The 23,453-nt window shown below is 49.7% G+C and overlaps 1 protein-coding gene across 4 annotated transcripts in view; it reads left to right on the forward strand.

Moving 5' to 3' along the window:
• The window catches only part of ASIC2 (acid sensing ion channel subunit 2), a 1,111,991-nt gene extending 1,091,539 nt beyond the window's left edge, over nucleotides 1-20,452 (forward strand). For all 4 annotated transcript variants that reach the window (XM_078373846.1, XM_078373847.1, XM_054256136.2 and 1 more), the window contains 7 exons: nucleotides 149-299; nucleotides 2,702-2,758; nucleotides 4,646-4,799; nucleotides 6,989-7,080; nucleotides 10,926-11,005; nucleotides 12,604-12,672; nucleotides 14,581-20,452. In XM_078373846.1, coding sequence (XP_078229972.1) covers nucleotides 149-299; nucleotides 2,702-2,758; nucleotides 4,646-4,799; nucleotides 6,989-7,080; nucleotides 10,926-11,005; nucleotides 12,604-12,672; nucleotides 14,581-14,682 — 705 coding nt within the window. In that variant the 3' untranslated portion in view covers nucleotides 14,683-20,452. The remainder of the gene's footprint in view (nucleotides 1-148; nucleotides 300-2,701; nucleotides 2,759-4,645; nucleotides 4,800-6,988; nucleotides 7,081-10,925; nucleotides 11,006-12,603; nucleotides 12,673-14,580) is intronic.
• Nucleotides 20,453-23,453: the final 3,001 nt, after the last annotated feature.

A 23,453-nucleotide genomic window follows, 5' to 3' on the forward strand; every position in this document is an offset into this window, starting at 1 on the left:
GGTAAGAAAACTAGTATTGGAGCCAGATGTTGAAGGTCTATAAAGTTAATGGTATGTAAATGCTCAGTAATTATTTGTTGATTAAGTAAATGAACCAGCCACTGAGTCTGTGGAGGCTGACTGCCACCCCCTCCTTCCTGTCTTGCAGCTTACGTACCTGCCCCCGCCGTGGGGTGAGTGCCGATCCTCAGAGATGGGCCTCGACTTTTTTCCTGTTTACAGTATTACCGCCTGTAGGATTGACTGTGAGACCCGCTACATCGTGGAAAACTGCAATTGCCGCATGGTCCACATGCCAGGTCAGTGCCGGAGCAGGGCGGCCACAGGGCCCTGGGACCTGCCTCACATTTCTCGCCCTAATGGGAAACACTTCACCCACTTCACTAGCATCCAAAAGGGTGATATTCTTGGAAGACTCTGTGATTTGGTGCCTAAACATTCATAGGGCAGGTAGAAACTTCTAGTCCAGCAACCAAAGCAGCATCCTGGTGTCCAGAAGCATCCAGCGTTTGGGGAATGCTCATCCCAGTGTTCAATGTTTGCCAATTGTCTGCTGCTCTTACCTCTGAGAGTATAGTGTCCAGATAACTGGATGCTTGCGATTCTTGCATCTTGTGTAGTACATGTTTGAACATCCAGATGTTTGTTGCTTTCATCCAGATTTTTCCCCTTTTGCATCCAAATGTCTAACACTTCTTCAAATGAGGCAAAGTTCTATTAGCCAACAAATAACTGTGCATGTAATGACACCTCTGTTGTCAGACTAACAATGCCATGTGTCCATCTCATGCAGTTGGCGCATCAGAGGCTGAAGTACAGAGTGGAAAGCTGACCTGGGCAGGAACAGCATGGTGTGGCAGCAAGGAAGCACGAGTGGGACCTTAGTTTCTAATTCAGGCTCTTCCACTCATTTACTGTGAGACATGGTTACTAAACCTCTCTGTTCTCACCTTTATGATCTTTAAGACACAATCATTTGTTGTTATAAGGTGAAAATTAGGCGAGGATATGAAAATGCTTTGTAAACTATAAAAGTTAGTGGTTGTTCTTTAGCATATTGGAAGAGGGAACCAAAAGTCATGTTGGCTGAAGACCTACTGTGTGCCAGGAATGTTGCTATTATATTTAGCGGCTGCTATTTCATGGTTATATCATACTTCATTCAATTTTATTTAACTAAATCCTTATACTGGACGTCCGGTTCCTTACCAGTTGTTTTCTGTTATAGCCCATGCTGAAATGAACATCCTCACTGCTATATTCTGAATTATTTCATTCATTATCAGCAATTTCCTTAGTAATCTAAGATTTAAATTACTGATCTTTAAAATTGCCTCTGTCAAAAGGGACTCTGCCAAAATGATTAAGGTTACCACCTTTAAGTGGGGAGATTATCTAGGTGGGACTCTTCTGATCAGAGTCCTCAAAATCAATGCCCCTTTCCAGCCAGGGTCAGAGGGAGATGTGACTCTGAAAGAAGGGTCAGAGAGATGCAAACTTGTTCAATCTGAAGGTGGAAGAATGTGGGGAGTCGATGCATGTGTGTGGCCAGTGAATATGGGGGTGGCCTCTGGAAGCTGGGAAAGGCAAGGAAATGAATTCTCCCCTACTACCTCCAAAAAGAACATTGCCCGCCCCCTCGACCCAACACCTTGATTCTGGACCAATGAAACCTGTATCTAACTTCTGACCTACAAAACTGTAACATAATAATAAATTTTTATGTTTTAAATAAGAATAATAATAAAATGGCCTGTGAGCTTCCTAGAAGACAAAGCAAACAGGGAAACATGTCATTCGATCGGTTGTTTTTGGAAAGGAGAAAGCATATTGATTCTTCAGCTCTGAAAAAGGTTTTTGGGAAAATGATAAGGAAAAAACGTTATGGTGGACTTGAACTTTAGCATTTGGTTGAAAAAAAAAGGATCCTGGATTTCTACAAAGAGAACTCAGCAAGGAGAACTCACATTGGGGAATGTTACACATCTGATGCTCAGACTAGGCCACCAGCCAGTGAGGTTTTCCCCACCAACCTTAGCCAAAGGCAAGCAGTAGACATGTCAATCACACCCATGCACTAATACTGATACCTCAGTTACTAATGTGGAATTATGAACAAAGCAATGAAGAAACACAGTGCAGCCCTTGTTCCCATACAGAAGAGTGGTTTTCTTGAGAAGAGCTTTAAGCTCTGGATCAGGCTGACCTCTGTTCAAAGCCCACCTTCATCACTGCCAGCCTTGGTGTCCTGGGAAGGCAGGATGTGTAAGCCTCAAAACTCTCACGGGTAAAACAGATACAGTACTTCCAAGGGTCCCTGTATGGGTTAAAGAAGATGATGTATAGCCAGGCGTACAAGGTGCTCATCACTGCCTCCCCAGTCTCAATTCTCAAGGCGAGCTCGCCTGTCACCCACAGGAGCTGGCTGGACCTACAGAGCAACATGGGAGAAGTCAGCCATACAGATCCTACTGTGTCCTGCTCAAGGAGGTGAACAGCCTGCCCAAACTCACTTAGCAGATCATAAGCCAGCCTTCCAGCTCAGGTGCACTGTGATCCAAGGCTCCCTTCGAACTGCCTGCTGGCAGCCACTGCCCCTTCAACTGCCAGGAGGCACCCCTTCCCTCAGCCCAAAGCAGAGGATGTGTTGCTGACATGAATGTTCCTGCCCGAGTAACTGTCTGGTGTTTCTTCTTTGCAGGGGATGCCCCTTTCTGTACCCCTGAGCAACACAAGGAGTGTGCAGAGCCTGCCCTAGGTCAGTACTCAGGGGCAGATGGAATCATGGGGGCAGGGACCTGAGATTGAGATCGTAGAGATCATCTTGGTGTGGGGAAAGATCAAGCGGAAGAAGGAATGGAGAGAGGATAAGAAGAAAGCGGCTGGCAGGGTAGAGTCGCTGCAGGGATGGGAGAGGGAGATGGAGAGGATGAAGAAGAGAATGTTGGGGAGGGAATTGGTGCAAGAGGACGAGGGATGGAAATGGGACTGGAGGAGAGAAAGGAGGTGTGGAAGGTAGAGATGGAGAAGGAGTAGGTTTCAGGGGAAATGGAGGGTGCTGAAGAATGCAGGGGAGAGGACACAGGAGGAGAGGGGATAGACAGTGGACAGCCAGATGGGCACCAGAGGAGCTTGGCAATACCTCCCCTCACACACTCACTCTGGTAGTGTCTACGTGGGGAGGCCAAGGTGATTCTGAAGTCCCATCTTCCTTATGCTCCATTGAGCCTGGGGGAGGTGGAGGAGGGCTGGAGAGGTAAGCTCAGGTTTGCATTCTATGTGTGCAAATGGAAAACACAGAGCACGCTCCTTCCTCCTCCCCAAAGGGCCTGCCAGGGGTCTGCCGGTTAGAAGAACTCTGCTGATTCCCCAGCTGGAAACTAGGAGGGAAGGAGAGTGCAAGCTGCAGCCCCAAAGCTAGACCCGCTCTGCATGCTCCCCGCTCTCTGGTCCCAGGAAATGGTTTATAATCAAAACAGGCAGAATTTTTAAACAATGTGCACTCAAGTTCGTTCAGCATCTGCACTTTCTGGAGCCAAGTGGGGCAGTGCTGGCCTCAGGTCCAGATACCTCCAGGAGAACTAGAGAGGGAGGCCGGGCTGAGAGGAGAGGGAGTGACTTCTGATGTATGCAAAGACTCAGCCATACCCAGGGTAGCCTGAAACACTGAGTGGCTAGAGGAAAGGGAAGGGAGGTGTTAAAGAAAAAAATCATTCTGACACTGTTTAAAATGGTAAGGAAGTCTTTATTCAGGGCAAGTGCAACAGGTGTCAAGAGTATCACAATAGGGGAAAGGGATGGGGCTCAACTCAGAATACAGCCAAGACAGCTGGAGATTCACAACCATCAAGCAGAGCAAGGAGTCAGTAGATAGAAAATCACCCAGAGAAAACATCCATGGTAGGGAGAAATCTTGCTGAAGGCAGGCCAGGGTGATGAGATATCAAAGGTTGGGGGTTCTCTCTAAACTGACTTTAGCAGGATTCTTGCTAAAACTGGGCTGGGCAGGCCTAGCATGGATGGGGGCCAAGGTCAAGGCCTAGTCGAGAACAGGGCACCAAAGAGCCTGGCTAAGTTTGATCAGGGAGAAAGTCTTTGTCAGAAGGAAATGGTGCCTTAAATTTTATATCTAAATAGAAGAAGAGAGGGGAGGGCCAGAAGGGTTCCAGATGTAGGGAGTGGCCTCCAGGGAAAGGAATGAAGGATCTTTGCCTACATCCTAACCCACAGGAGGTGGGCACTGGCTGTGAGGGAGCCCCAGCAGGAATAGCACAGAGCCCTGGGATTCAGGTAAAATGGTCTCCCACATTTGTGTTGATGGTAGCCCACTCTGTGGATGAGAATACTGAGGCTAGGAACCATGGGAAGCTGAGGGCACTAGGATTCTCTTGGAGACCTCTGCAAAAGTGGTGACATTTCAACAATTTTTAAAGAGTGACATGACACTTAAAGGAAGCAGAAGGAAAACAAGCTCAACCTATGGCAAAAGCCCAGCTCCCCACCCTCCACAATCCCCGCCCCTAACTTTCCCCGGACTGGCACCCCTTCCCACCTCACTTCTCAGCTGCTAGAATCCAGCTACTCTGGGCCCTTAGAAATCCCAGTCCTCACACCTGACTAAGCTCCACCTCCCTCACCCCTCCAGGTCTGCTGGCGGAAAAGGACAGCAATTACTGTCTCTGCAGGACACCCTGCAACCTGACCCGTTACAACAAAGAGCTCTCCATGGTGAAGATCCCCAGCAAGACATCAGCCAAGTACCTTGAGAAGAAATTTAACAAATCAGAAAAATATATCTCGTAAGTTGAGTGGGCATGGTCGGCAGGGGGAGGGGGAAATGGATAAGGAGGAAATTGGAGGCAATCAAGGAGGAAAGTAAAGATATTTGGTTCAAGTTAGCACCTTCTGTGTGTCAAGCTCTGTGCTCTGTGCTCTATGCTCAGAATACAAAGACAAAGATGAGTAAGATTCAGCCCCTGCCCTTAAGAAGCTTGCAATCTTATGGGGAGGCAAGTCCACAACTGAATCCCATATAGGGCGACTTTGGCTATCATAGGGGGATGCATACAGAAGGAGAGAATGATGGGTTAGCTGCAGCTTGCATGGGGGTAATATTAGGGTAAGCTTCAGAGATTTTTTAAAGGTGTATAGTTTTCCAGGCAGACCTTGCATGTACTATTCCCTCTGCCTAGAATTCTTTTCCTCCCATTCTCCATCTAACTGGTTCCTCCTTAAGCAGGTCTCCGTTTAAATGTCATCTCCAGCTGGACATGGTGGCTCCTGCCTATAATCCCAACTCTTTGGGAGGCCAAGGTGGGAGGATTGCTTCAGGCCAGGAGTTCAAGCTCAGCCTAGGAAACATAGTTAGATCCTGTCTCTAAAACAAATAAAAATAAAAACAAAACTGCAATTATCTCAGGCATCTAGATTAGGTGCACTCCTGTTACTTTTCTCCCCAAGTCCTCTGGTGTTTTCCTTTATAACACCACGGTGTGTAATTACATATTCATGTGTGTTTCCTTGTTTGTGACCTGTCTGCCATACTAGATTGAAAGCCCCCTGAAGGCGGGAAACTATCTTTTTTGTTCTTTCTGTCTGCCAAGTACTTGTGGATCGAATGGCACAGAGTCGGTACTCAAAAAATGTGTTTTAACAGAATAAATGAATGTAAGCATGGGGGAAGTGAGTAGCCTTGGCAGAGACTCAGCAGAGACCATCAGCACAGGGCAGAAGCGAGAACTACACAGGGGAGGATGGATGTGTCAGAGCAAGAGGGTCTTTTGGCTGAGCTGAGCAGGTGCAGGGGGTGGGCTTTATTCTAACAGAATAGGGAGCCACTGAAAAGCTTCTGGAGGTGAGTGACAGACTCAAGTTTGCATTTTGACCACTGCTCCCCAGCAGGACAAATGTTCTGCAATGATGGAAATGTTCTGTATCTGCTCTACACAGTGGGGTAGCTGCTGGCCACCTGTGGCTGATGAGCATTTGAAATGCAGCCTGTGTGACTGAGGAGTAGAACTGTCATTTTATTTAATTTGAATCAACTTAGCAGTTTTAGAAAGATCCTTAGGGCGGTGGTAGAGAAGAGAGGGGAAGGCAGATGGGAAGAAGGGAGCCGCTAGGAAGCAGCTGTTGCAAGCCAAGCAAGAGAGGGCGATACTTTGAACCACTCCCCTGCGAGCAGGGCTCTTAGAAAGAAGAATCTGCTCCTCACTTCCCCAGCCCCTCCCTCCTGCCAGCACTGTCCCCAGACCCAATCCTGGGCCAGCTTTTGCTCAGTGGATGGAGAACAAGGGGCACTGAAGGCATTGCGAGCACATTGGAGGAGATGGGAATTGTAAGAGACGCCAGGCCCTGCTGCTTGGCAGACAGTCTGCAGGCAGCAATGACTTTTACTGCCAAGATGTGTCTCACTTACACACCTGCCCAAAGGAGCAAAGCAAGCCGAGTGCTTCTTCCAGAACACCCCCCAGCCAGATGTAAGCTTGCTCCCTGCAAATCTTCCCCGGCAATGCCAGAGCAGGGCCTCCCACCAGGAGGAGCTTGTTATAAATCCCAGTAGGAATTTAGGTGGTCTCAGGAGTGGGCAGGGGCTGCCCATGAGGTCAGCTGAAGCAGGCACCCCAGCCAAGACAAGACTTGTCAGAAGATTACTGAAACTCACCTTCATGCTGAGGACCAGGTGGGCCCTTTGGAGGCTCAGAGGACTGGAAGCCAGGCAGGACTCCTGCAAAGGGGGCAAAGAGAAAGCAGGGAGACAGAAATAAGCAGCACAAGGAGGCAGCTGATGTAGGCTTCCAGCGCTGGGCTGGGAATCGGGCCTCTTGGTTTAAAGCTGCAGCTCTCCCACCAACCAGCACTAACTTTGGGCAAGTTGCCTCACTCCCTGGGCCTGTTTCTCCATCTTTCCATGGGAAAGCCGTATTAGATGCTCCCTGTGAATGCTGATAGCTCTAACCATGTATGGTACTGACTATTCTCTCTGCAGAGAGAACATCCTTGTTCTGGATATATTTTTTGAAGCTCTCAATTACGAGACAATTGAACAGAAGAAGGCGTATGAAGTTGCTGCCTTACTTGGTAAGTCGGTGTCTGTTGCACAAATTTCCACATTTTCACAGAGGGTGGGAGGGAGGGAGGGAGGGAGGGAGGGAGGGAGGGAGGGAGGGAGGATGCACAGGTGGATGGGGAGGCAGGCAGACAGACACATAGCCTCGGATGAGTCTAACCTTTTAATTTACTAATGATTACCCCCTCTTTCCTTGCACTGCTCCTCTCCCGGAATGGAAAGAACCCCAGTGGAATTTCAGGCCCAATTCATTCTCCAATCTTGGCTTCATTTTCCCCATCTATGCAATGAGGAGGGTGAGCCTAAAGGTCTCTCTGGGCCTTTCCAGCCCTGCACTCTTGGAGTTCATGGTCTTCTGCCCCAGGTTGCAGTCAGGATCCTGTGGCCATGGAGGGAGGGAAGAGGTGTCAGAAGAAAAGGCGGGAAGGCTGAACTGTGGGTGGCCCCAGGCAGGGCACAGTGAGGGCCCTGATGGAGCTTCACCCCAAAAGCAACACTGCTGCATCAAGAAGGCCAGGTGTTGCACCATGGACTGAGTCATTTGTCAATCACAAATGAAGAGCCAGTCTCCCCTGGTATCCACAGACCTGCCGCCACTCCACGCAACTTGACATGAGCTCCCCGGCCCCAGTGGCACATGATGGATACAGAGGGGTAATTTCCATCCTGCCCTAGCCCAGCCCCAAACTCACAAGACCCCTGAGAGTGGACAGCTAAAGGACTTGACCCACGAGCCCTTCTCCGGGCTCCCATTCACTCTCAAGAAAGGATCTGATGCCCCAGAAAGAGAAATAGCTGTCGCCTCCCTGAGCCGAGCCAGGTGATGTTAGCATTTTGGAAGGGGCAGGTGCCTCCTACCTGGCTCCTCACACCAGCTGTGAGAATATGGACAAGTAGCTTTACCTTGTTGAACCTCAGGTTCCTCATCTGCAAGATGAGTTTAATAAAACCCACTTTAAGAGCTTGTTGTGATGGTTAAATGTGATGAGCTCCTTGCCCAGAAAAGGTCCATAAATTGTAGTTTCTGGCACCTGAACAGTCACTATGCCAGGGACCCAGGCCTCAGCTGGCTAAGCATTTCTTTTTTTTTTTTTCTAAGACAGAGTCTTGCTCTGTCACCAGGCTGGAGTGCAGTGGCACAATCTCGGCTCACTGCAACCTCCACCTCCTGGGCTCAAGTGATTCTTCCGCCTCAGCTTCCCAAGTAGCTGGGACCAGAGGCACGTGCCACCATGCCCGGCTAATTTTTATATTTTTAGTAGAGACGGGGTTTCACCATGTTGACCAGGATGGTCTCGATCTCTTCACCTCCTGATCTGCCCACCTCAGCCTCCCAAAGTACTGGGATTACAGGCATGAGCCACCGGGCCTGGTCTAGCTAAGCATTTCTATACCTCCTCCAGGAGGCTGGGGACTCCCAGCCATAACTCAGTCCCAGCTAGGTTAAAGTGGCTGTCACTCAGCCTCAGAAGTCATTGTGGCCAAAGCTACTGAGCCAAGAGACTCATGCCCTTGTCCCCACCAGAGACGTAGACCCCCTCACTAACCCCTGTGCTGGCCTTGCCTTTTATTTCCATAAAGAGGACTTGGGACAGGCCTCTTCCCACCCCCTGCCGTCCTCCAGCATAGGCTCACAGTCCTCTCTCTCTCTCTCTGTGTCTCTCTCTCTCTCTCTCTCTCTCTCTCTCTCTCTCACACACACACACACACACACACACACACACACACACACACAGAGAGAGAGAGAGAGAGAGAGAGAGAGAGAGCAAAAAGGGCCTGAGCTCTGAATCTGTCATGTCTGCGTCAGATATGAGAATGAGCTTGTTCCCAGCATCATGTTCCCACCCAGAATAGCCGGCTGAGGAGCTCATGCTGCCATCTGGACCTCCTGTGATGACAGCGTGTGCCGCTTGCAAATCCTCAGCCATCAGGCCCCATCAGGCTCTTCTCCCAGCACCGTGTGGCCCTCTCTCACCTCCTAGTGTCCAGGCACGTGCATGCTACACAGCACTCATGCTACTCACAGGGTACCCCATCACAATCTGCACACACAAGCAACAAACCTACCGGTTCATACACCCACAGTGGTCCAGAATCACACATGCAAATTCTTACCTCTACAGCCCCATGTACAAATCACACAGCTACAGAGAGACACCTGTGCACACAGCCCCCACACACCCCCATATACACACACAAGCACACCCATACTATACACACCATACATATTCAGACATGCTCTGCCCACCTCCACAGACCCCCACTCACACACTTAGACACATTCAGGGTGCCTAAACTAGATAGGGAGAGCCACCTACATAAAGCCATCCACAGCCAGACCTCCTGCCTGCTTTCATACAAATACATGCACACACCTGGCCCCTGGCACATACCACGCACTATACCACTACAGACTCACACTGAACATGTACATCACACGCCTCCCACCTACCATACATACCCATGAGAATACAGTCCCCAAGAAGCCTCCATTAAAGACATGAGAAGGGGACGGGGGGAGGAATGAGGGAGAGCCATTTGGAGCCCAGCACCAAGCTCCACTGGGAAGTGCCCTCCCCCCGCCATCTCTGTGGTTTGCCTGGGCATGTGGGTGCTGGTCCTCACCCAGTCATAAGCTGAGGAGGAGTGAGGCAGATCTGAAAGAGTTCTCAGACCAAGAGGTCAACCTGGCATCTCCAAGAGAACTGTGCCCCCAACTGTGCCCCCAACCCCATATTCCCACCCCTCTTTCTGGAGACTGAGAGTCTTAGAGATTAGGGCTGGAAAGAACTCCATAGTTCATCTCACCCAACCCCCTCCACCCTGCACCAACACCAACTGTCCTTTGGAGGCAAAGCTCCTGAGAAGGTCAAGACTTACAAAAGCCACACAACCAGTTGATGGCCACTCTCTGGACTCAGAGCCTCAGAGCCCTCTGCTCTGCCACCCCGCCTCTGCAGCAAAGCAGCTTAAGTCTTCAAGGACTCAGAACACCTGTTAAAAACTCATGATAGCTATGGACTCTCCAGGAGCACACACATTTTGCATTCAATTTCAGGAGAGTCCCCAGCCATCTGAAGTCCTCCCAGGAGATGGTTCTCAAACTCTGGTGGGCCTGATAATGCACCTCACCCCCAGCAGGAACGTAAAAATCCTGACATCCAGACCCCAACCCCAGAGGCTCTGATTCTATTGGCCTAGGTGTAAACAGGCATCAACACTGATTATAATTCTTCCAGGAGAGTTAAATCCAGGGGGATCTAAAGACAAATCCAGAAAAATGTTGAACAATGGGGGCCCATAAGTCCCAGAGTAAGAACCTCAGCTCTAGGAAGTGTCCAAATTGCACATTTACCTTTGTGTGAGGAAGATAGGAGACACCTGTGACCTTATCCCAAGGGTGGGAGGTGTCTCAAGGTGGCCCTGAAGCCCATATTATGTCAGCTTGGGGGGTATCTGCTCCCGAGACTCCCACCCAAGGCACCTGCCTCTAGTCCACACATATCCCATCTCTCTGCTCTCCCTATTCCCAGCCCAGAGTCAAAGCAGGACCCAATCGGTGTGGTTCTCAGTGCAACTGAACAATCCCGTTAGCCCTGTGGGTCATGAGATCTATTCTAAGCCCTTCCAATAAGCCATCAGGTTAGTCCCCAACCCCACTGAATGCTGAAAAACACTAGCTCTCAGAGCTGTGCAATGAGGGAAGGAGCTGCCAAAGGCCTGGCCCTCCTACAGCAAAGCCCAGGCTCCCCGTGGAGGGAGTGCCATTCAGAAGCTCTGGGTTCCATCTCAGTCTGTTCACCCTTCCTGAAAGCTGCATAAAAGCACATTGTTGGTCTTTTCCGTCTCTTTCCAGGTGATATTGGTGGTCAGATGGGATTGTTCATTGGTGCTAGTATCCTTACAATACTAGAGCTCTTTGATTATATTTATGAGGTAAGATTTGGGATTCTCCACAGGGAAATGACCACATGCTGGTGCCCTCATCCTACCCCATGTCCAGAACCACAGCAGAGGGAAGGTGGTGCCTCTCTCCCTGCAGAGCCTGCTTCCCCTCTTGTCCACCGATAGAGTCGATTACTGAAGCCCAGGCACTGTGGGGGAAGGGGATGGGAGATTTTTGGGGGGGGATGGATGTAAGAGAAACACAGCCCTGTCCTCTGGGAGCTGAAACAGCACTGGGCCATCTAGAAGGATGGGCAGGGATCAGGAGAAGGGGCTGGATTGTGTGGAGGCCAGCTCCAAGCCCTTCCTGCAGCTGGGCTGGAGGTGGTGGCTTCATCCACCGGCATGTGCACACCTGCATACAAGCTCCCCCACCCACACATCTCCCCTCTAGGTGGCCCATCCCCTGAGTCATGTCTTCTGTGGCCCAGTCAGTCTTAGAGAAGGGGCACTTCCCAGCAATCCTCAGCAATCCTGAGCAAGAAGATAGCAGGGCATGCCAGCTGCCCCGGCTGCTGACAGTCTGGGGAGATGTCTCCCTCAAGAGGCGGCTGGAACAAGGCCTCTGAAAGCTTCTCTGGCACCAAGAGTCCCAGTGTTTTCAGCCTTCTCACCTGCACCTCCCACTGAGAGCGAGCCCAGGGATGCTACCATCCCAGGCTCTGTCCTGACCAGTACTGCCTTGGAGGCCTCCATCCCCCTGGCTGTGAGATGGGCACTGCACTTTGCCTCCAATGTGTGCCCCTGAAAAAGGCAATGGCTCCAGAACTTCCAAAGATCGCCCAAACCTGTGAAGTCCCCCAAGCAGGAGCAGTAGACAGGAGCCTGCAGAGCCATGTTCTGTCTCTCAGAGGCATCTGTTGGTGACCAAAACCTGCTCGGAACCACGGTGGGGACCTTTGTGGGACTGCCCCCAAAGACAGCAGTCCACACTGCAAAGTAGGGCCCTCCATTACCTCTTCCAAGTTCTAGCTCCTGCAGCAAAATCCCAGTGACCAGGCTCCTCTGGAGAATCTCACTCCTCTCAGCACGGTGACCCCAGTTCCCATGGCCAGATTTTATTCTGCTTTGTCTATGGACTTTTGTGAAAAACTGTACACAGTTGTGGCAACTGAATCACACCAGGTAACAGATTTAAGAACTACCCTTTATTGCTAGGAATAAAATGTTATGAACTCAGGCATGTCCTGGTCTCCTGAACTGTGTGCAGTGTCAGGCCTAGACAGCGAATAATAATCTTGTCCACCACAGGAAGGGGAAGCTGCTCCTGAGGACAGACAGGGAGCCAGCTGTACCAGCACATGCCACCTGCTAACACTCTCCAGCACAGACAGCAGTTCACGCTGCAAAGCAGGGCCCTCCATTACCTCTTCCAAGTTCTAGCTCCTGCAACAAAATCCCATTTCAGCCAAAAGGCTGGGTTGAGACAGACAGGCACCTGGAGCTGGCTGCCAGGCTGGGCTTGTGCTACAATCTGTCCAGCCACAGCCTGGGCAGCTGCCAGCCCCAGCGGGCCCCAGTGGAGGGAGGTCCCTTCTACCTCTGCACCCTCCTCCCGGCCTGACCAACCCTTCCTGCTTTTCTTGCAGCTGATCAAAGAGAAGCTATTAGACCTGCTTGGCAAAGAGGAGGATGAAGGGAGCCACGATGAGAACGTGGTAAGAGCAGCTCACTGATTGGATGGGGTTCTGCTGGTCTGGCTTGTACTGGCAGTATGAAACCAGATACTGGGGCCAGGCAGGAAAGATGTGACTTACTGCACACCTTCTCATGGCTTGGGACATGCTGTCAGTTCCCAAAACCAGCTGAGCCTCGAGCCTCTCTCTGAGACTCATCCCAGAAGCCAGTATAGATGCAGCAGACACCAGGAGGTGCTTCCAAGCGTAGGACCTACTTGGCCCACTCCAGCTTCTCCCAGGCAGGCAGCTGCTCCCCTCATCTCACAGCAGGGGAAGAACTGGAGAGGCTCTGGATGTCTACTCCCTTATTCCCCAGCGGTGGCAAAGTACAAGCAGAGCACCACTGGCTCTCCATCCCATTGGAAAAGGGTAGACTACGGAGCCCCATGAAGTTGGTAGCAGCAATAGTGCCCATTATAGCTACTGACTATTGTATGTCTGATACATGTCAGGCACTGTCAGGCACTTTGTGTTTGAGGCTGTTGAGGCCCAGAGACCAAAGTCCCACAGCTGCTGAGTGTCAGAGCTGCCCTCCAAGCGCCTCTAACCACTGCTCCACTCTGCCTGTCTTTCCTATAGCCTGAGGGGCAGCCCCTCTATGGCTGTTGGTCATTCTCCTTCCCAAACTCAAGTCTCCTCCTGGGCTCAGGCCTTCGCTGACGGGTGCAGGTGTCGCTGGCTTTCCCCATCCAGCCTTGGGCCCCAAATCAGCACCTCCAGCCATGGAAAATCATGCTCATTGAGTGACTACCACCCATCTAATGTCAACAAATCCAAAATGGATCCCAGCACCTTCCCCACTATGTGGGCTCCCATTTCTGTTCCACATACTGTCTACACATCTTGCTTTGATTCTCTGGTCTCCTGCAGCCTCTGTCTAAGGAAAGACAGCTTCTGCTGATGGGGAGGGCAGTGTGGAATGTGCCCATGCTCTGGGCTCAACTGGCCTGGCTGGATCCCAGGGCTCCGGCTTCCTGGCTGTGTGCCTGGGGGCAAGTTATATATTTAACCTCCCTGAGCATCTTCATAGATCAGACCCCAGGAGGCTGTCACCCGAGTCAAGTGAGATCCTGCCAGCAAAGCAGTCAGCACAGCACCCAGTTTATAGTAAGTGCTCAGGAAGTGGTTCCCTTTGCACCCCCCTCCCCAGAGCCCTTCTTGCTTCAGAAGATCTCAGTATCACAGCCTCTTCTCCATCCTGTTCCTCCTCCCCTAGCTGTGGCCCCATCAAATCTTCCCCAAATTCCCAGCATAGCCTCCTGGCTAGTTGTCCCCTGCTCCCATCCCTCTTGGCCTCCCACCCACCACAGCCTGGGAATCAGGCTGAAGATTCATATGCAGCCAGCTCAGCCCCTCCCTGCTTAGGGACCCACAACTACGTTTCCCTGGGTCCAGCTTAACTCTAAAAGTCCTTGGGGCAGCGCTGACCAGCTCCAGTTCTGAGCTCTAAGGCCTTCTACCCTTCCTGCTTGGCCTCAGTCAGGGGTGCTCCCTGCCCCAGGCCTAGCCACAGACGGCAGTTCCTGCACCAAAGCCCCAAGGGAGGCCCCCAAGGGAGAGGTCCAGACTCAGAACCATCCAGCCCAAAGCTAGAGACTATTCAGAGATAGGTCCAGTTCCATCAGGGGTACCTCTAGGAGGAATTAAATCAGCTGCCGATCAAACCAGGGAGCCTTCTCACTGCCATAGGGGGCACCCAGGTGTGCAATGGTAAGGATTCCATTCAGCCTCACGCCCCCACAATGGCAAAGCAGCCCATCAGATGTCTGGAGCAGAAGCAGCCCAGAAGTGGGGAGCACCTTCCCTAGGGCCAAGGCCGGGCCACTAATGGCATCACGATGAATTTTGCTGAATAAATAATCAACTTGCACCACCCTTCCCTTCCAGAGCACTTGTGACACAATGCCAAACCACTCTGAAACCATCAGCCACACTGTGAATGTGCCCCTGCAGACAGCCCTGGGGACCTTGGAGGAGATTGCCTGCTGACACCCCTCGAGCCACCCAGCACCCCCTCCAAACAGACCTTGAGGCCCAAGACCCAGGACAAGGAACAGAAAGCTCAGGTGGGATGGCCCCTGACGCTGGAAGGAAGCAAGAGCCCCTATGCACACATTGCAGACTAGCTGCCTAGACCTCGCTCTGGCCACGTCCAACGCGACGCGTCCTTGGGTCCCGCCGTGCGTCCCTCTTAGGAGAGATGAGTCACTCTGGCACTGTCCAAGAACAAACCTGCCATCACATCTCACTGCCAGATGTATAAAGCACCTGCATGCTCAGACTTCTTACGGCGCCACCTCCACGTCTGTCTTGTACATGACATTCCTCCACGCGGTTTCCATTGTCCACACTGCTGCCCGTGCAGTGGGACCAGATTCCAGGTCCAGAGTTACCATGAGGCCACCCTGGAATCAGAACTGCACAATCAAGAGGGAACCGCGGGACTCAGCTACATTCAGTTCTTGTGTCGTTTGTGAAGGTTCTTAACCTGACCACAAACCCCCTTTCCCCCAAGCTGGCCCATGGGGCTTCAGCGCCAAAGGTGACCCGGGCCAACCTCCCTCCAGCCCTGGCGCAGCACAGCAGCCAGAGGACAGGGGGCTCTCCTGTTCACCCATGGTGCCCATGTCGTTCTCTTCCTGTGACACAACTTGTACAGTCTGATTCTTTTTATTTGGGGTCGGGGGGCTTTTCTGTTTGTCTGATGGAGATTTGTTTTGTTTTGCTTTGTTTTATGCTTTTTTTAAAATTTTGATGTTCTGAGGTTTGGTTTGGCTTTTCCATTTTCTTTGGCGTTTATTTATTCGTGCTTCAAATCACAGTCATATTAAAAGCTGGTCTTGTGGAAGTGGCTGAGTTATTTCCGCCTTTTCTCCACATTCAAGTCTGTCTCCTCTGAGGCCTAGGAAAGGGTCAGTCTTGCCAGGTCAAAACTGCAGACTGTGTATCTGTAAAGTTTTACTCAACAACACTTACCTTTACCAAATGTGCATACTCTGTATGTTTATACTAAATTTTTTTTAGTGATTGCTCACAACCTTGTAAATATCTTCAAGGCCCACTGCTAGTTCACAGCCTGCATTCTGAAGGACGCTACCCCAGACTGCGGGCATGTGGCATGAGGATGCTGCCCAGCATGGAAACCATCAAGGAGGCTGGTTTGTGACCTGTCTGCTATCCTGACCCTGTCAATGAATTTGGGCTGGACACAGGTCCCAGCATGGCCTCCCTCCCACACACAAGCCTTCCTGACCTGCCCACCCCCAGCAAACCAACTGGCCTTGTCTCCCCAGAGGTTACACTGGCACTCTGCCTTGCTCCCCATGACTTCTTAGAGGATGTCCAGGTGGGATGAGAGGTTGGGAGGTGCGTTTTGGTGTTACAGGTGTAGGGCATGCCCTTTTCAGCCTCCAGGTGCGAGAGAGAGCTTCCTGTTCAGGCAGAGCCCTCATCCTCACACCACGCTGGCTCCACTGCAACAGTTCCTTCAGCCTAATCTTTTACTTTCCCCTACCGGCCCCCACCACTCCCAACTCAGAATCTCTCCTAAAGCAGTGAAGAAAGGCCTAATGTGGCTTGTGCCTTTCCCCTCATGCACAGATGTTCAGAAAGCACTGGCCAGACCCGAGGTTCAGGGTTCTGGTCCCATTCTGCCATCCGACCTCCCTATCTGCCTGTCTCTCCTTCATGACCCGCTAATGTAAGAAAAAGTTACTTGCCCAGTGTGACAAACTGAAGAGTCTTCCACCAGGAGTTAGGAGCCCCGGCCCTATGACCTTCTCTCAGTAGCTGTGTGACAGTGAGTGAGACCATGCTCCTCTCTGGGCACAGCTCCCTCATTTTTTGGATGAAGGTAATACCTTAGCTGTGTGAAGAGAAGATGCAGAACCAGTTGATCTGAGACTCAAAGTGCCACAACAGCGCCACCTCCCCTGCCCAGTGGGATGCTCACATCCAAGCATGGCCAGGAGCTGCCACTCCTGGGGACTGCAGAAAGCAGCTGGGACAGAGCACACCTGTGATGCCTCCTCCCAAGCATTCTCCCAGGTGGGGCTGCCAGCTGTTAGCAAAGCTAGGTTTTATTCTTCAAGAGTGTAAAGCTGCCTCTTGTATTATTTTCTATCACTGCTATTGCAAATAACTATTACCTTCGTGGCTTAGAACACAAATGTATTATCTTACAGTTCAATAGGCCAAAAGTCTGACACAGTCTCATTGGGCTAAAATCCAGTGTCAGGAAGCCTGCGTTTCTTTCTAGAAGTTCTATAGGAGACTCCTTTTCCTTGCTTTTTCCAGCTTCCAGAGGCTGCCCCCATTCCTTGGCTTGCAGCCCCTTCCTCCACCTTCAAAGGCAGCCATGATGGGTTAAGTCCTTCTCCTGTCACAAATCTAACCTTCTTCCACAGGCATGTCTCCCTGTAACTGTGACTTCTCTCCTTGCTTCCCTCTTCCATTTTTAAAGAACTTTTTTTTTTAGACAGAGTCTCGTTCTGTCACCCAAGCTGAAGTGCAGTGGCACAATCTTGGCTCACTGCAATCTCTACCTCCCAGGTTCAAGTGATTCTCCTGCCTCAGCTTCCCAAGTAGCTGGGATTACCGTCATGCACCACCATACCCAGCTAACTTTTGTATTTTTAGTATGGATGGGATTTCACCATGTTGGCCAGGCTGGTCTCAAACTCCTGACCTCAAGTGATCTGCACACCTCAGCCTCCCAAAGTGCTGGGAGGTGTGAGGCCCCCTGCTCAGCCTTTAAAAAAAAAAAAAAACCCTTTTGATGACATTGGGCCTACTGCATAATCCAGGATAACCTCCCCACCTCGATATTATTAATAACCTCTTCAAAGGTCACACATTCACAGGTTCCAGTGACTAGGATGGGGACATCTTTGGGGGCCTTTACTCTGCCTACCACAGGTGCACAGGCCCACAGGCCCGCTGGATCAGGTAGCTTAATGCCCTCATTTTCCAAATGAACAGACCATCAAGGGGAGAGGAAGGCCTGGCCCAGGGTCACACAGTAAGTTAGTGGCAGTGTCAAAGCTATACCCCTCAGCTCCCAGTCTCACAATTCCATCTGTAGACCCACCAAGGTGACTCACTTTAAACAAGAAGGACTGAAAGTGATCAGTTTTCCAGACTTGGCCAAAGTGTGAAAGTCTCTCTCCCAAGGCAAACTCACCTATGACTACATTAGGCTGGAAAATGTCCTGCTGGTATCTACACTGTCAGATGCAGAACAGGGATCCAGCGGGTGGCCTTAGAACACTCCTATCAGGGACAGGAACCAAATGAAATGACTGTTCAATTAGTTGGAAGTCTCTCTGATACTTCTGCCTCGTTCCAGTTTAGCAGCTTCATAAATTTTTTTAAACATCTATAGCTTAAATTACAATTTGAACTGCTTCATTGGATTTCTGGCTTCCATTTCAGAAAAAAAAAATTAGATCCATTTGTGATAGAGCAAAGAATATTTAGATGCATTTGGATTGCTTCAGGGCTCACATATGCCTGTGCCCGTATGGATTTGAGGATTCTGGCTTTGTTCAGCTTAAACCAGGTCTACATTCTTTTACCTGTTTAAAGAAAAAAAAATAGGAAATTCAAGAGAGCAAATTGATAGCCAGCTACTGATTATTATTAATTGTTAACAAAAGGCACAGTTGAAATTCCAGTGAGTGGGAGGTGTTTTTATGATCCTCCCATTAAACAAGTAGCTGTTTGTGCAATCCTTCCTCCCCAGTGTGGACCTGGGGAGGTCTGGTGGACAGGGGAGACTCAGGGAGTTGTCCCATTTTCAGGAGTGACCCAAAAGATGACACCAAGGAGCATGGAGCAATCCCAAGTCCAAACCACAAGGTTGAATTCTCAGTGACTTCAGAGGATTTGATCAATCAATTAATCAATCAATTAATTAATTAATGGCACATGACCCCAGACACAGGCTCTGAAGAGGGTGAAATGATTGAGCCTTGCTGTGAGCATCCATTGCCAGCGGACTAGGCTACTTGCTCACACACTGTTGCTTTGTTTTTTTTTGGCAGGGAGAGGCCAGAGTTTTATTCTATTTTCCTCTTTCCAGCTTGAAGCTATTTTTGTGAGAGTTTCAACCACGAATGCTCCTAGTGAGAAGCTTGCGGAGCCACAAGCACTGATGAGGGGAGACCAGAGTCCACAGGGGGGTCTCTGGAGAATGTGGGCTCTCGGTGAGCTGGGAAGGAGGGTGTCGGAGGCAGGCCCTGCCCACAGATGTGATCCTCGTGGGCAGTGTGTTCCCTCAGGTAAAGCTCAGCACAGCCCACCTGAGCCCACAGGCCCAAAGGAAACCTCTTCCTCCACAATCTCAGAGATTTTGCTTCAATTTTAAGAACGAAACTCTGCACGAGGCTGAGGGCCTCCATGAGATCCCAATGAATGAGCTCCCATGTTACAAAGAAAAGGGGGCTTGAAGAGGACAGGGAATTGCTTCTGCAAGAGGAGAGAATGCAGCTGCACACAACCAGGGCAGACCTCTGCTGCACAGAACTAGCTCTCTGGCATAATAGGGAAGCAGACAGGGGAAGGAAGAAGGGGCAAATACAGGAAGGGCTCAGGTGCCCCTGCCATGCCACTCTATGGACTGACTGCTACCGTGAGGCAAGGAATTTCTCATCTGAGCAGGGAATACTGACAAGTAAACAGAAGACTGCCAAAGAGGAATCTGGGTTTTCCCGTTGAAGGGAAGTGAGAGAGCAGCATATGCAAAGCCCAGGAGGCTGGAGGAGGCATAGTTTGTGAGATTGCACACAGCAGGAGAACCCAAGCAAAGACATGAAGGCGCAAATGTTCTAAATGACCACTGAGAGGTAGACAGGTGCTGAGGGATGAAGGGCCTGGCCACCACGCTGAGAGGGGTGTCACGGCTAAAGTCCTTCAAGCTCTTTCCTTTGCTCCCCAAGAGGCTATGAAGACATTTCCCACCCAAGGAATTTCTGAGCTGATATCTTTCTCCCCACTCACTGGAGATTCTTAGCCTCTTAGCACATGGGATCTTTTTGTGCATGCATTTATGTGTTCCTAAGGCTAACAGCTTATTCTAGGGGGCATACGGTCCATGGGGACTATGAAACGGGACTGTAGGACCCAACCACACTTGAGGGCAGGTAGAAGAAGGAGAATCACATGGTGAAACCACGCCTCTACTAAAAATAGAAAAAAAAAATGTGTTGGGCTTGGTGGTGTGCGCCTGTAGTCCCAGCTACCTGGGAGGCTGAGACAGGAGAATTGCTTGAACCCAGGAGGTGGAGGTTGCAGTGAGCTGAGATCGCACTACTGTACTCCAGCCTGGTGCCTGGCGACAGAGCAAGACTCTGTCTCAAAAAATAATAATAATAATAAAAAGAATTCAATTTCACATTTGACAAAACTGGTACTCGTTTTTCAGAAGCAAAGCAGTGGGTTGGTAAAGGCTTTGGTCAAATCACAAGATTCAGTTTCTAACCTGTTTCTGCTGCAAACTGACCACATGACTTTGGGCCCGGTTCTCTTCACTTCTGTGGGCCTCAGTTTCCTCCTTTATACAAGGGGAGGGAATGAAAATGGACAAATAATCCCTTTGGTGCCTCCTGACTGTGAGTTGAAGCTGTAAGTGAATGTCAGGCATCTAAGCAAATATTGAATTTACTGCTCAGAGCCCCCATGTCTCCATCTATAAAACAGAGATGCTGATGCTTAGTTTTCAGGGTTATTACGAGGATTAAATACGTTTAAGTGTATAAAACACTTTTTGTCTTTTCTTCTTTTTTTCTTTTACTCCTGTAGAACATTGATTTGTAATCTTATTTGGATCACTGACTCTCTTAAAAATAAGAGGAAACCTGTAAACTTCATGATCACACAGATATATATACACAAACTTTGCCTGGCTGAAGTGGAAGGATCACTTGACTTTAGGAGTTTGCAACCAGCCTTGGCAACATGGCAAAATTCCATCTCTATGAAAAATACAAATAGATTAGCCAGGCATGGCGGTGCATGCCTGTAGTCCCAGCTACTTAACAAAGCAAAATTTTTGCAAGCAATCTCAGGGGGGCTATGGGCCCCCAGAGCCCATCTGTGATCCTCTAGGGATCACTGATGCTAGGCAAAGTCACGTTGATCAAGAAAGTGCTAAACAACCCTCCAAAAGAACACCACGGTACTGAAAAGGCAACCAACCTTTCTTCTCCTAAAATCACATAATGACTGTCATTTTTCAATTTACAGGAAGAAGGAAAAATAAAAGGATAGATAGCATTTGATCAATGTTAAGTGTTTTCTCCCGTAATTTTTTTAAACCTTTGGCACCTGCTGCAGCTTGTGCATTCTCACAGATGGTAAAATGAATGAGCGAGCAGAAAATGAATATGAACAGAAAAATTTGGAAACGTGATTTCATAAAATTCTTTTATGCAAGTGGAGATTTCGAGAGCTGAAGGAAGAGACCTGTGTGCCTAAAAAGCAACCGTAGCATCCACTTTGCAGACATTCCCATGGCCTGGTTCTTAAAGAGCATGCCACTGCATTCCCTGCATTGGGAATGCATGCCTAATGTTCACTGGCTGCCACTGAGCCTTCAAACACACCCACTGCTGACATCTCATTTGTTTCTGAGCAAGGCCTCAACGATGTTTTATTTTGTGTTGAAAAGAAAATCTGCCCCCTGATAATGACTGTGAGTGATGCTTTGGGATGGAGGATTCAGATGTCTTGCCTCCTTGAAGCTGTTCTCTCCCCCATGCCTCCGAAGGAAGTGGCAAACTTATCACTATTATAGGCCATTTGTCTTTAGTGTAATTCTGCCTTTTGTGGCTTCTTTATAAAAGGAGTTCTATCTGAGTTAAAATAGGCCCAATACAGAGTGATTGGTGGGCACCAATCATACCCAGTTCAACCAGTCTCCCACAAGAAAACTTCCCAGCACCAGGCTGGAGTCTCTGCTCTGACCTTATGACTCTCTGAGCATTTTCTGTGTGCTATGTGCTAGGCACTGGGCTTAGTACTGGGAACTCATATATCAAGGAGACACAGAGTCTAGTGGGTAGAGGCAGGCAACAGCCATGTACAGAAACACCTGAGCAGCAGGAGCTACAAAGGTACCCAGGGCACAGTGTGCTCACTGCAGCAGAAGCATCTGGGTCTGGCTGGCTGAGTAGGAGCAGATTTTGGCCGAAGACTTGAGAGATGGGTAGAAGTGACCAGGCAGGCAACTTTGCAGAGCAGATACCTGGGCAGAGGCTTGGAGGTAGAAGTGAAAGTAGAGGGCTTGGAGAATGATGGATCCCTGTGGATAGGTGGGCTATCTCTCCACTGCCCCCCACCCCTCAACTATGCCTTCCCACCCCAAGGGGCAGCCTGCTGAGAGTCCAAGTGCTAGTCCAGCTATGGCAGCTGATACAGCTGAGGATGAAGCATGGCCTTGCCAATCTGGCAGCCCCATCCAAATCCCAGCTCCACCAACTATGCTACCTTGGGCAAACTCTAGAACTTCTCTGAGACTCAGTTTCCTCCTAAAAATGGGGATGACCATCTCAATCTCCTCTGGATGCTGTGCTGCTGTGATGATCAACATAGGATAGGACAGAGATGATAAAGACGTCCCGTCCTACATGCCAACTCCATCGAAAGTGACTGCCATTGAACTGTCAGGAAAGATTCCTTGGCTGGGCAAGGTGGCTCACACCTGTAATTCCAGCACTTTGGGAGGCCAAGGTAGATGGATCACTTGAGTCCAAGACCAGCCTGGCCAACATGGTGAAACCCTGTCTCTACTAAAAATACAAAAATTAGCCAGGCATGCTGGTGCACACCTGTAGTTCCAGCTACTTGGGAGGCTGATGTGGGATAATCACTTGAACCCAGAAGGCAGAGGTTGCAGTGAGCCGAGATCATGCCATTGCACTCCAGCCTGGGTGACAGAGCGAGACTCCATCTCAAAAAAAAAAAGAAAGACAAGAAAAGAAAGAAAGATTCCTGGACACATGCCACCTCAGTAAAGATAAAGGCTTGTACTCAGTTTGCAATGTCTGCAATAGGCACAGAGATGATGGGGTCCAGGAAATTCTGGGCTCCCTTTGACGGGCCCACCTTCCACCGTCCCCCTACCCTAGAAGCTTCAGGCCAGTGCTCAGAGTGGAGAAAAGCAGCCATTCCCAGCCGAGGGCATGGACCACACAGAAAGAGTACCCAACAATGCCTCCTTCAGCTGCCAGGGGCATCTGCTGCCCTCACCTGTACTTACAAGTAGAGAAGGGACTGCATCTTAGCAAGCCAATCATCCCCAGGAACATTCAGTCCACCCTAACCACTAAAGATACAGAAAAGCCCATTTTAAATCTGTCTTCAGGAGCCAAACTAATCCAAGAATGGGGCGACTTACCAAAAGTCACAAAAATTCATTGAATTCTCCCCCACTTTCCAGAGAACTCTCTACTACTTTCTCCAAACCATTCCTCTTCTCCTCATTCTCTTTCTCACACCTTCCTTTTTCTCCTTCTTCCTCTTAGCAAACAGTTGAAGTTGAAGTAGAAGGCAGGAATCCTTCAAAGATGGATGGGTTGAACCATGGATCAGAAGAATTAATATCATTAAAACAACCATACTGCCCAAAGCAATCTACAGATTCAATGCAATCTCTATCAAAATACCAATGTCGTTTTTCGGAGAATTAGCAAACAAAATCCTAAAATTTATATAAAACCAAAAAAGATCCCAAATAGCCAAAGCAATCCTAAGCAAAAAGA

This window comes from Callithrix jacchus, chromosome 5, assembly GCF_049354715.1.
Source record: "Callithrix jacchus isolate 240 chromosome 5, calJac240_pri, whole genome shotgun sequence".
NCBI lineage: Eukaryota > Metazoa > Chordata > Mammalia > Primates > Cebidae > Callithrix > Callithrix jacchus.